This window comes from Labrus mixtus, chromosome 22 (genome assembly GCF_963584025.1).
Source record: "Labrus mixtus chromosome 22, fLabMix1.1, whole genome shotgun sequence".
In the NCBI taxonomy this organism is placed as follows: domain Eukaryota; kingdom Metazoa; phylum Chordata; class Actinopteri; order Labriformes; family Labridae; genus Labrus; species Labrus mixtus.
The window spans coordinates 4,238,247-4,251,191 of record NC_083633.1 but is presented as its reverse complement, the minus strand read 5'-3'; the positions used below and the strand labels follow the sequence as shown (position 1 = coordinate 4,251,191).

At 40.9% G+C, this 12,945-nt stretch overlaps 1 protein-coding gene across 7 annotated transcripts in view; it reads right to left on the bottom strand.

Annotated features, from left to right (window-relative positions):
- nav3 (neuron navigator 3) overlaps positions 1 to 12,945 on the bottom strand; it is a 272,816-nt gene that overhangs the window by 163,231 nt on the left and 96,640 nt on the right. For 6 of the 7 annotated variants that reach the window (XM_061029865.1, XM_061029866.1, XM_061029867.1 and 3 more), the window contains exon 6: positions 3,014 to 3,082. In XM_061029865.1, coding sequence (XP_060885848.1) covers positions 3,014 to 3,082 — 69 coding nt within the window. Of the gene's footprint in view, positions 1 to 3,013; positions 3,083 to 8,444; positions 8,941 to 12,945 lie in introns of those variants that run through there. The other variant, XM_061029871.1, reaches the window with a different exon arrangement.

The following is a 12,945-nucleotide window of genomic DNA, read 5'->3' as shown; positions in this document are numbered from 1 at the left end:
TGATGAACTCTGTAAGGACATTATCAGCCATTCAGCTTGTTTGGAATCACAAATATTAAATGTACAACCCTGAGTTACCCTCATGGTGCTGTTGCATCAGTAAAGCATAAACGCCAAGCGCAGGTAACCCCAGGGAAAGTCTACACATCCAACCTTTGCAGCTTTTATTAAGAGTATAGAGTTGTTTTAGCTAAGTGTAGGTCAGGTGTGTTCACCAAGATAACCACAGAGTGATTATGAAGGAATAAGAAAGATATGAGCAACAACAACATGAAGCAATCGATTTAAGTTTAGGAATGGACGAGAGACTTAATAATGACACCCAATGAACACCAGGGGGGCTTACTCATTAAAAGCCAAGCTCAGAAATATGTAACGGGTGCAACATGTAATACATAAGTATTTATATATGAATACCACATTACACACATAACGGCAAAGGAAGCACTCCTTTAAGTCAGTACCATGCATCTAGTACTACCATGCATGTTTCCTCTCTTGTTGCCGACAGTAAAATCTATATGAGCTGCTAGAAGTGAATAAAAGGAGGGTATAGTTGTTTGAGGCACAGAATGACTCAGAAAGACAATAAAAAAAGAAAGCTGCACCACCTTGAGGGGGAAAATCTTCAACACATTCAGCACAGCATGAGGGAGAGAAACATCTATAGTTTTCCCATTTTAGAATTTTCTCGCTGCAGGGATAGACGACTAGACGATGCATGGTGATTAAAAATAACCTCTGAGATTGCAAGAAGGCAAATAAATGTGGTAATCGTGCTCGTGTGGCAACAGAGGAATGGTTATAGACTTTCACCGCTCGCTGACCGTCTGTACTTGCTTTCTGCTTCTGTTCCGTTTGTGCGTGTTTTAAATCTGAATCGCAGAGCTCTCCTGCAAAGCAGCAGCAGTTAGGTTTGTTGTCAGAGATGTGAGAGGGCAGATTACCACCCATAGGGCTGGAGCTGCTGGCTGCAGCATTTTTGCCATAGCTCAGGGGCGGCTGCAGAGGAATTATTTGCCAACACGCTGGTTCCCACTACCTCTGAGCTGGAACAAATGCTGCAAGCATCAGACAACTGGACTCTGGGGTGTGTACATATAGTATGTAGACTTATGAGTGAATGTCTCATATATAGATAATGGCTTTGCTCATTGGTTATTCAAAACTTCTCGTGCTACTGCCTTAAGACTTATGTCTGGGACAGTAGAGAGATCAGTGGACCTTCCTGCATGTGCATGTTTGATAAAAGGTAACAAATTAGGAGCCTGTGTTTCCCTGACTGCCAGTACAGTCCCGAGTGTGGCATCACAAAGAGTGCCATTATATCATCTGGTAGCTTATTTAGCAGCAGCCTCTCTGCCAAGATGTGTAAAAGGGCTTTACCCAGAAGGACTCATCCCACAGAATCACACTTCTCAAGCAGTAACAGGGTTGGACTGAGGACACAGATGAACAGTATAAGTAAACTACTTGTTTTAAAATCTTATAAATCCAATCTTCAATTCTCCTTTTTGTCTTTATTTTGGCAAAAGACTGACTATGGCGTTCATGCAGTGAACTCCACAGAGAGAGCAATCAGAGTAAGTGGGCATTACTGTGACATCCATTTCATTTAGGTCTTGTTTATTCATCCGTGTTTTGCAACTTGCTAATTGCTGATTAGTTGATCAGTTCAGTTGTTATGCCTTTCAAATTAGACACTGTCCTTCATTCTTATTGCTTATTTATGAGACTCTGATAGACTCGAGTAGACTGTGTTTAAGCACCATCTTTTACTTGAAATAGGCTTTAAGTTAAAGGGTAGTTTTTCTTTGATGGACCCTATTGTGACATGTTTTCCAAAATAAATGACTAGTAGGTCTTATAGATTGCCTCAGCTGTGACATGGCAACAATGGCTGCAACACAATCTCTAAAGGCAAATACACCTGATCAGAAAACCTCAACTAAACAACTTTGTTTTTTGTCACCGCATTATAATTTGAAATATTTGACAACACAATGGAAAGTTTGATCCTTTCTTTACAATGAGAAAAAGTCACCAGACTCCACTGATAGTAGTAGTACATGGGAGTTTCTAGGGCTGCCTCATTATGTAAGACTGTCCACTTTGATTCAATGAAATCCAATGATAAGAACCAATGTATGGACCACAATAAAATCCCCTAAATCTGTCAATCTGTGGGTGTTCAGAATTGAAAAGACGAGGGAATAGGTCATATCATGATCAATATTTACATAATTAACAGCCACATTCTGCTGAAGAATCCCTGCACAAAACACTTGATAAGATGGTGTTTAAAGAAGTCGATTAATTAGCTAACTCGGACTAAAATCTGACTTTTTAAATACATGTAAACATGTTAGTCCGACTAAAATCAGACATACACGCCTATACAACAGGTCAATTTCCTCTTACACCAAAATGGGCCCCAAACTGGCCAAGGTGTAAGTGCACACTCCACAGTCCCCACAAGGCTTAGACCTGGAACTCGAACAGCATAAATGTATAGAAGAAAGCAATGGTAAAGCGCAGAGTCAGTACAAAATGTAGAGAGCTGTAAAGTTGTCCATATTTTCACCATTCAACATTTAACCAGCAGGTGTGTAATGGATCAACCGGAAGTACAGTAGTGACCAGCTGAAAATGGGCATATCGCCACCTGCCGTAGCAGAGTCAGACATACTTCAGTCAATAAATGGATTCTTCCCTGGTGCTTGTTTACTGCAACAAGGACAGTACTCCAATTGAGTGGCCTAACCAAGTTATAAACGTAGCTCGACTTTCATGTGCATGTAAATATCCTGACTGAATCCCAATCAGCTGCTCTTGACTTGACCCTGGCCTTTGATTTCCCTAACCTGGTAATAGACCATCACATGGAAAGACAACATAGAGAGTATAGGGTCATGCAAAAGACTCGGTGTTTAAACTCCTACAATTACCAGAAGATAGTCTGAGATATACAACAGTTACTAAAAGGAAGTACATGAGCTTCTTGCCATATTACCTTGTGTTTTTCTTCTGCGGTGACCCTATTCCACTGTGGCCAGGAGGACTTGCATATCGTGCTGTGAGACTGAGGAAAGAGCAGAGGACAGGAGGAACAGACTGTTAACACAGCGCAGAGACGAATGAGACCGGTGTTTTTCTAGAACTGTCTTAATCCATGTCTTAATGTAATAATGTGAGTGAGAGAAGGCATTCAGATAGCAGCAGGGATAGAGAGAAAGAAGCACATAGTACACATAGTGTTTCATGCCAACACACATTTCTTTGATTTCTCACATGATGGCTCCCACATGGTTATTACCACCCGCGTATGACTAAGCCAATAACATCTCTCAATCCATTTAGAGCCGCTGACATAAAAACGGCACAGAAAACTTTCACAACCAGTTTTGTGGCTGCATCATTTGAAGCACACCCCAAAAAAACACACAACACACGAGGCAGAGGCGGAGGAAATGCCCACAGCAGAAGTCACAGTTTATAACCCAACACTCACTGTTAGTCACTCACGGAGATGGGAATCAACGCGGGCTGTTCCAGGCTGGCCTCTCCATTCATGTTTGACAGGAAGTAGTTAAGCTACTAGTAGAGCGCTTTATGAACAAAGAGATGCCTTTAATCATCACCCGTACCGCGGTAAACAATGTAAAGTGGAAGGCCAGGTGCCAGGGCTGTTGTTTATTCCGGTGTGTAAATGTTCTGAGTGGAACGTCCTGTGTGAACAGTATGACTCGCAGACCATGTGAGCATTTCTCACTTGTTGCCATAAGCTGGAGAAACAGAGCTTCCATTGAAAGTTAGCTCCTCTATGACTAGTCACATCTTCTTTTTCAACAACTTTGGCTGACTTAAAATGCCTAGGGCAAATATTTTTACAAATAGCTTTAGAGCAAATCAAGCAAAAGAAAAACCACTCGAAAAAATCTCATTAATCCTGCTAACTATAAAGAGAGGAAAGAAAGGTTATTGACAGGAATTAAAGCTAACCATGTATTTGGTGTTAGTATTAAAATATAAGAGGCCTTTTCTGTTTTTTCCCCACTGTTTTCAACAAAATACACACTATTGCCAGAACATTATGGACAACACTGCACACAACTTCAGAGAAGTGTTGAAAATGTAAACAAAAAACTGTCATGCTGTAGCAAAATGTGGTAATTGATGCTAATATTAAGCTATAGAGTTTTAAAGTGATTGCTCATGGCAAAGGGAGAACTCGCCTAACACATCTAATACAAAAACCAAATAGTCCTACCATTACTAGCTCAAGAGAGAAATAAAACCCAGTGGTTCAGAACAATACTAGAAATCTTTATTAAAAGTATAGAAAAAAATAAATATAGTAAGCTAATATTTGATCTTTAGGCTATCTGGAGCTGCATATGGTTGCTAACAGTACCCTACTAGCTTAAAAGATTATACCAAAAGCTTTATTGTTGATAGCACAACTAGTTTTCCAAATTAATTAAAGAGACAAAAGAGGTTGCTTAAATTAGTTTAAAGGGTTGTATCAAATGCTAATTTTGGTTGCGATCATTAGCCTTTAGCTTAAAAGAGTATGTCTGGACTCTAAGTGCAGAGTTGCTAACGTTACCAGCATATCAAAGTTTCCTTATTTAGCTTTGTTGTTAATATAGAGCAACTTACTTTTCAAACATGTGTACTTGTTCTTCTCTTTCTATATAAATTAATGAAAATTAGCACAAATTATTGTTGCTGACAATGGCAGTGAAATACATCTATTCCAAACAAAATGCTGTCATAACTGTAGCTTAATAGAGAATTCAACAATGAGACATGCTATCAACCAACAAAGTATTCAAGTAGTTTTGAAAGCTCCTGTCATACCTTTTACGGGCTAACTGGTGAGCAACTTGTGTAATCCCCAGGTAACATCAGACAAGTAGTAGTCCAACTGTCTTAAACTACAGTATAACACTGACCAGAGTAGTCCTGTTATGCTCAGTTGACAGACGAAGCAGCATAAAATCAGCAGTCTGTTTAGACATCCTTTTCTTCTGACAACGAGGAACAACTTGTTCTTTGTTTTGTGATTGTGGGCTGCTGGTTTGGCGTTGGTGAGTGAGTGGACAGAGACAATAAACTACCTATACTGGGTGGCTGCATGACGCACTGCAGTCAACACTTCTTATTTTTTGCTCAGTCTGCACTGTGCAGTTCACAAATGTGCATGAAAACAGCTTTCAAAGAAGGCCTTCACATTTGTTTTTCACATGCTGACACTGTGACCCAAAGATAATAAAACATGAATTTGGCACTAAAAGATAACAGGAGAACCGACAGTACATGTACGATAACTCATGATATTAACATCTCAAAGTTGTATTATAAAGAATTAGGTTCAGTTCACAAAGCCTTCTGGCCATGACTTTAATAAAAATTCTGTTGCCGATGAATATTTTGGCAGCCACTTACTTGTGCATAATTTCCTCTTATAATAAAAGAAGAGCTGGTGCAGAAGTTTCAGGCCCGGCTGAGGTGATTTTCAGTCAATATCTCGAATAAATGTCATCATTCTGTGGAATCCAAACCAACCCGCTACAGGGCGAGAGTGTGATATTAAATGCTTTGTTCGGAGAGGTCGAACCGTGAACGACAAGGATCTTTTAAGGTGGTGGGCAGAATATTAATAAGCTGTCTAACTCTCTAAAAGTGCTTCTTTATCCTCCTATTTCTCGTCTGTCTCCCACATGTAGATGCACTCACACACGCTAACACACTCACTTTGTCTGTTTACTCTCTCCCATGGGACTGTTTCACTCACTTCTAAACCACCTGCGATGAAGTGCAGACTCATTGTACACTTCTAATTGACCTTGCAGGTTTTCATGATGCGGTGTTATGCTAACGAGCTTCAGAGCAGACAGCAGAACGCAGGGCAACAAGTTCAGGGCGGTTTCCAGCTATATGAGCTTTTACATCATGGTATCAATGAAGTATATGGTACAAAACACTTTGGTTAATGATGTCTGGAAACTAAATGTGCTCTCCATAGTTTCTCTAATCCGCCCACAACCCCGCAACACAGTATCTACACACAGAAATATAATGTGAGCAAAATGTATGACCGGATGAATGGCACCCAGGCGGTTTAAGAGAGGTGATTGAAGTCTTTGTATAGAGTAGATTAAATGAATGTGCAGAAAAAAGCTATGCAATATTTAACAAGAAGTTAAGCATTCATGATTTCTGCACAAAGAAAGGGAAAATTTATATTTTTCCTGTTAATCTTAGAGAGGAAGAACAAGGTTTTCATGAAGTTAAATTGTTTTTAACCTGCAGTAAAAATCCACCAAGGACACCATCAAAGTGCAAGTTCAAACTATTAGAAGGAAGCTGCATTTTCTCTTGGATGTTTATTTTCCACCCAGTTCTTGCATTTGATATCATCTAAGATTCTCTTCATGTAAAATGTCTATCTCTGTTAAATATTCTAAATGGCACTTTGATACAGGGAAACAAAGCCAGGCAGAGATTAACGGGGCCTGTCAAGTTTGAAAACGATTTTACCGCATTTTGATGGAACCAACTTTGATCTTGAATTAACGCACCTAATTTCTCCCAAAAAATACAGACAAATAAAGCTTTTAAAATGTTGATTTATGTCTGAGTTTTCATCCTTTTTGGTCATATTTAGAGTGGGAATGCACTACAGGGTTATTAGCAAGGGGGAACTTGGGTTATCTTTGAATGCAAAAAAGCCTGAGCCATGGTGATGTAAGTGCGACCCAGTTGACAGTAAAAAGCATAAAGGGTTATGGAGTGCAACTTTTCCGCCATAGGACCCATCCTGACCCCCTCCTTCAAACTCAGTCTTTATAAAATGCTATGAAACGTGAAGGCGTAGCATATAGTCTCCAGCCTGAAGAGCTTATCAAACCCACAGATTTTAAGATCTTTCCGATGTGGAAAAAGAGACACCAGAACGAGGGGATGGAAAATGTGGACGAGCAAGGGTCGGTGGTGAGAAAGAGAATGAGTGCAGGGTACAATCTTTTCCTTTTGATTGAATCGGAAGCATCCCATTAGTATGAGGGAAGACATACTGATGGGTTTGAGATCCAAAATGGCAGGTGCTTAGACACCAAGGTCACCGTGATGACAGCAGGTAATGAGATGTCATCAGACCTTCTTGTCTTGGCAACGTCTGTCAAAGTCTGCCCTTTGAAAGCCCAATCAGCACCCACATTTTGACGCTAAGTATAGCCTTCCTGCCTATTACACTGTCAACTGAATATCTACCAAACATACACTGATGCTTGTAATGTGGTAACAGGTTGTACTTAGGAACCAAATACAGCTTTTGACGGTTTATGGTGCAATCAAGCCTGCACTGAATGGGGTTAAAATAAAGAATATACAGAGAAAGTTAAAGTTCCTGCATTCCTCCTGTATCTATCCTTTCATTGCCAAAATATCGACAAGTCTTCAAACTGTAAAGACAGAGGAATGGGGAGAAAAATACCAAATGGGTTCTACACAGACACTCACACTTAAAGGCAAGCAGAAAAGTCTGTTGACATCGAGGTCAAGACAAACAACAAAGCATATCTCATCATACCCTGCTATATCGTATTGTACCATACCATACCACATCAGAGGGTTTAAGGGATGAGTTTTTCAAAAAATGAATTAATTTTTAAGAAGGCCAAAATTAAAAAAAACGAATGGGTTCTATACAAGGACGCTCGAAGGCAAGCACAATGATGGTTCCATGATGGTTTTAACCCCCAAATAACCTTCCATGTCATGATGGTTTTTACCATTATTGATGGTTGTTTAGTAAGCAGGCTCTTACCAAGTCATTCTTGGACAATTGTTTTACTACTAGGTCAGCAACTAGTCTTTTGGAACCATCCATTTTACTGTTTTCAGACATTGCAGTCCTGAGACAACATTACTTGTAACTTGCGTTCTGCCACTGCTATAGGGCAGGGTATTAACTTCAGGAAACAAGAACTACAATGTTTCAGTTAAGAAAAAACCATGGCATGACGACTTAAGCAAATCATTTATGTATTTAGTGTCATAGGAAGACGATTTCAAAGCCAAAACCTTTGAACATTGGGAAAAACTGGGTATTTCTTGCATTACTGCCTTGATTAAATTAGCAGCTGGCAAGATGAATGGATGACTTCAATTAGAACTTCTTACTGATAGTATCCCATGACAAGCCACCAAGAAAAGATCCACCATATCCATACAAAGACAACATCCTAAAATAACCAGCCCAACTAGGAATCCATAAAGACAGTCTGGAAGGACAAAGAACCAAACCATTTACCAGTTCATGACGCCAACAACATTAATCCATCCTCTTCAGATAGTCATGTGTTTTCCTGGAAAATCCAAACTCTGATGCCTTGAAGTCACACCACACACCCACACTGTGCCAGCTAAAACTGTACCTAGGAGACGAGTCGGGCTTGGCCAGACTGTTGGCTCTCCCGTAAGGCAATCGGCTCTTCCTGTCGCGAGACACGGCGGTGGGGAGGCGCGAGGAGCGCCAGACCACGGGGTCAACCTGTTCGCCCCGGGACATGTTGAGTTAAAGAGGGAGGGTTTGCTGTGCCCTGTCAGGCCTGGGCCCCCCTGCCTTCTGCAGCACTGCAAACCTCTCGTGGCTCCGGGCTGTCGGGAGCTGTCCAATAGGGAGTTCCCCTCCAACACACACACTCACAGACTCACACACACACACACACACACACACACACACACACACACACACACACACACACACACACACGCACACACACACTGCATGCACGCATAGTAACACACTTCACATCCCCTGCCCCAGAGACACCAGTCAGGCCAGCAGGTGCTGTCTATAGAAAGCTCCCCATACCACAACTGTAGATATGCAGTAGGCCAAATATGTGACCGTGTGTGTGTGTGTGTGTGTGTGTGTGTGTGTGTGTGTCTGTGTAAATCTGGGAGTCGGATAATTTAAAAAGCTTAACACTTTTCATTTAAAACATCCATTCTTCAGGCTTATCTTTTATTCTTTTATTTTATGAAGTTACTCAGACATGCCAAATCTTCAGGGTCGGCTGGAGATAACAGAAATTCATCACTGTGGAAAATTAAAATTGGAAAAGGTTTTTTTTTAATGAATATGTTTAATTACATTTGAGGGGTAGAAAGGAGGAAAAGGGAGTCTGCACATCGACAGGCAGGAAGCCTCCAAATAAATGATCATTGCAATATTTCTGTAATATGATATCAAGATTAAAATCGCGCTAATGACAGTGCAGATATGATACTGCAGACTTGTGTTTGGAAGTAGTTGAAGGCTACTTTACATACAATGGATTACTTAATAAACTACAAAGTCATGGTGAGAACTACAATATACGTGATGTTGAAGCTGATGTTAAACATTATTCTAAAAGAAATAAGGTAACAGACAGGATAACAGAATATTCTTGAATCAATCAGATGGTATATATCTCTGTTCTATCATCTCATTCATGGAGAATCGAGCTGGAAACCAGGTGTCTCCTCTTATCGTATGAAGACAAATAAATGATTCTGTGAGAATAAAAAGGTGTAATGCTAAACAAAAACCAGGTCATGCATCAAAATAATGTTTCAACCCCTTCAGAAAAAATTGTTCCCACAGATGCACTCGCAACTTTCTGGTTGGATTTATCTGCTTATTCCACACGGTCTGACAGTATCATTTATATTCTGTATCAGCTTGTTGCAGTGATTCAAATCCAAGATTACATGCTTCTGTGGCTGCGAAACCCCATCAAATTGAAATACAACAGAAGTCCCATGCATCATTTTAAACCCATTTTCCCAAAATTCAGCCTGATTTATTTAATCATTCTTTTTTTTTGGGGGGGGGGGACTCTGTGATATCTGCCAGACTCCCGCACACACATCTTTGGGGTTTCGATGGTTTTTGAGTGTAGAGAATCACTCTTACTGTCTGGCCAGAGAATCAGTAACTTTAACGCCAGTCTCTGAACCCTTCAGCAATTATCTGACGCTGATATTTCCTCTGGGATAATTCCAAAGTAGCCAGAAGTTAGCATCAAACGATTTGCAGCCAACACTTCCTTTTCTGTAAGGTACTGTACATTGTCCAATTAGCAACTTTGAGGATTGTTTCAGATCAAAAGATAACCAAATCTCAACTCTACTCTAGATACATCTGCAACATAAACATTGTCATTTCTTGGTTGAGCGCACTCAAGAAGTGCCTGTTCATCTGTTTCTCGTCTAGTCTTATTGACTGTAAATAGTAAGTTACACCGAGGCTTACTTCAGCAGGTTTGGGCCTGATTATTATGATTTCCCTGCATATAACTGGTGTAAGTTTCCCAAAATAACCACATCAAAATGTTGCAGATTTGTTAAAAGAAAAAAGGCAAGCTATGTCAGGTCTGTCCTCAAGACGGGGATTGAAACAACTTTGAAAATGTTTGTTGATGAATGAAGGACGGATCGATCATTTCTGACGCATTCTAGGGAGAAAGGATCAAAAACGCTGCTCATACTTGTTTATTATCACACATATTGATATTGTGTGGAGAATTAAATATTGAGAGTAAATTGGACAACGCTAAACAACTGTCAGTGCAAATCAATGATGTGCCGTCCTGCAGTTCGTCGAGTGTCCACTTGAGGCTGGCTGCAGAAGCACAGGAAGTCACAAAAACAGGCCGAAGGCAATCTGCTGTAATGACATCTAGGCTTTGTCATTTGACAGCAGTTTATTTATCTCAGCAAACATTGTGCTCTCGATCAAATATCTCATCTGGAGAGACAAATGCTTGCTGCAGTTTCTTAAGCTAATCAGAATTTAGATTCCCTTGCTCTGATTCCTCCTCTTCACTCCGCACAAATCCTCAGACTTTACATCCACACAGAGATTTTAGTGTCTCAGACATCCCTTAAAAAAGTCACAGATTAATGGCTTACTTTATCACTGACAGACACGGACTGATCCTCTGACCTCCACTGTGGCCTTCAGCATTCAGACTTGATTAGCTTATCCGCCCAGGAGAGAGAAAGACATTACAGAGGGCCAGTGGACAGCGAGGGCATGAGGGTCTGTTTGGAAATTAACTCACAGCCACTTCACAGGGACAGTCTTTAAATTACGACTTCCTCCTTGAATTCATATGTATGGCTTCTCAATGGTTGGAGAAAACCTCAAATATGTCATAAAATAATATCTCAAACATCTCTCGACCAACTTGTCAACAAACTCTTTCTTGTGTTTTATGACTGTGAAAAGTGAAGCATCTGTAATGGCTTTCTCAGTGTGTGTACTCAAACTTCACTGTTTGCTGAGCGTGTATGTGTGTGTGAGGGCGCGCTCCACCTGTTGCCGGGGGAGGCGGTAGTGGGGGAATGGCAGGCAGCTGTGCCCCTAATGACCCTCCCACACACATACACACACACACACACACACACACACACACACACACGATGCACTGACCCCACCACCAGCACCCTCCTAACTCATCCAAACAGAGCGAGGCCAAAGCTCTCCACAATATCATCTTACTCTCAAACCCTCTGCTCAAGTGCTGAGACTAACTGCTCTTATTGCACTGATTTTACGCACACACGATGCCACACACACACACACACACACACACACACACACACAGACACACACACAGACACACACACACACACGATGCCACACACACACACAGCACTGCCAAACACAGCGTCCGAGCAGTAACTTGATCTAGTCGGGGGGGAATGCGGTGCATGTGTGGCATGTCAGGCCTTCCTTTAGATGCTCTGTCTATTTACATCACACACAGACACACACACACACACACACAGGCTTCTTCTACGGCTTTGCTGCTTCTGTGCCAACGCCTCTACTGTACAAGGCTTCATATTAACAAGATTATTTTCATCCAAGTTGATGCATTAAAGATACATCAGTGAGTAGAAGTTGTATAGGCTACTCTCACAGTCTGCAATGTGGGGTTGGTCTCTCTTTTTGTCCCCTGCCTGAAAAACATTAATGATAACCAATATGTCATTTATCCAGCAAATAAATCCATGTTTGAGTTGCCTTTGCAATTCCATAGTTTCAAATGTAAGCTTTTGTAGATAAGTCCACATAAACAACATTTCAGCACCAACAGAACAAAGAGATAGAGAGAGTTGGGATGCCAGATCTCATAACTGTTTGGCAGAGACAAAGTCAAGAACAAGTTCATTTTCTGCAAACTTGTGAGTCTGAAAAATGCCAGTGTCTGAATGTCTGGAAGATTTACAGCTTTTTACATTCATTTCCCCCATTTTAATGAACAGACTTTGGGACCTGCAACTAGTCTCCCCGTGACGTGGTGTTTTAGCCAAACCCACTTGACACAGATGACCCCATGTGTAGGATCTCCTTTCTGAACTGACCTTTTCACATGGCGAGAAAACTCCTTTATCCAGAATTACACCAGACAGCCCGCTAGAAAGATTCATGCATGAAGTCGGGGTGAATCGATGGGTGAATGCAGCAGGAAATATTTAGGAAAATTCACTGTGAGTGAGTGGGAGGGGCAGATGACTTTCTCATATCCTGCCACTGTTGGATGACCGATGAGATCGGTCTGCACGTAATGAAACTGCTTCATTATGTTTTCTGCTTGCCAGTACGTTCTTTTCTGCTCTTTTAACAAATACTGTAAATACTTGTAGTTACATGTAGCATTAATATAAGGGCCAAAACTGGCATCATATAGCATGGGACTTGTTGCTAGTCTGCCGTCCTAAATTTTTACATTTAAAGTTATAACTGCATTGAAAGTATTATTTGAATGTACCCTCTCTCCCCTGCAGTCAGCCAGCGTGACTCTTCCCTGTCAGGACTTCCTTCTGGAGCTGATGCAGCTCAAACACTAATAAGAAACATTTCTGTAACGGCTGTTA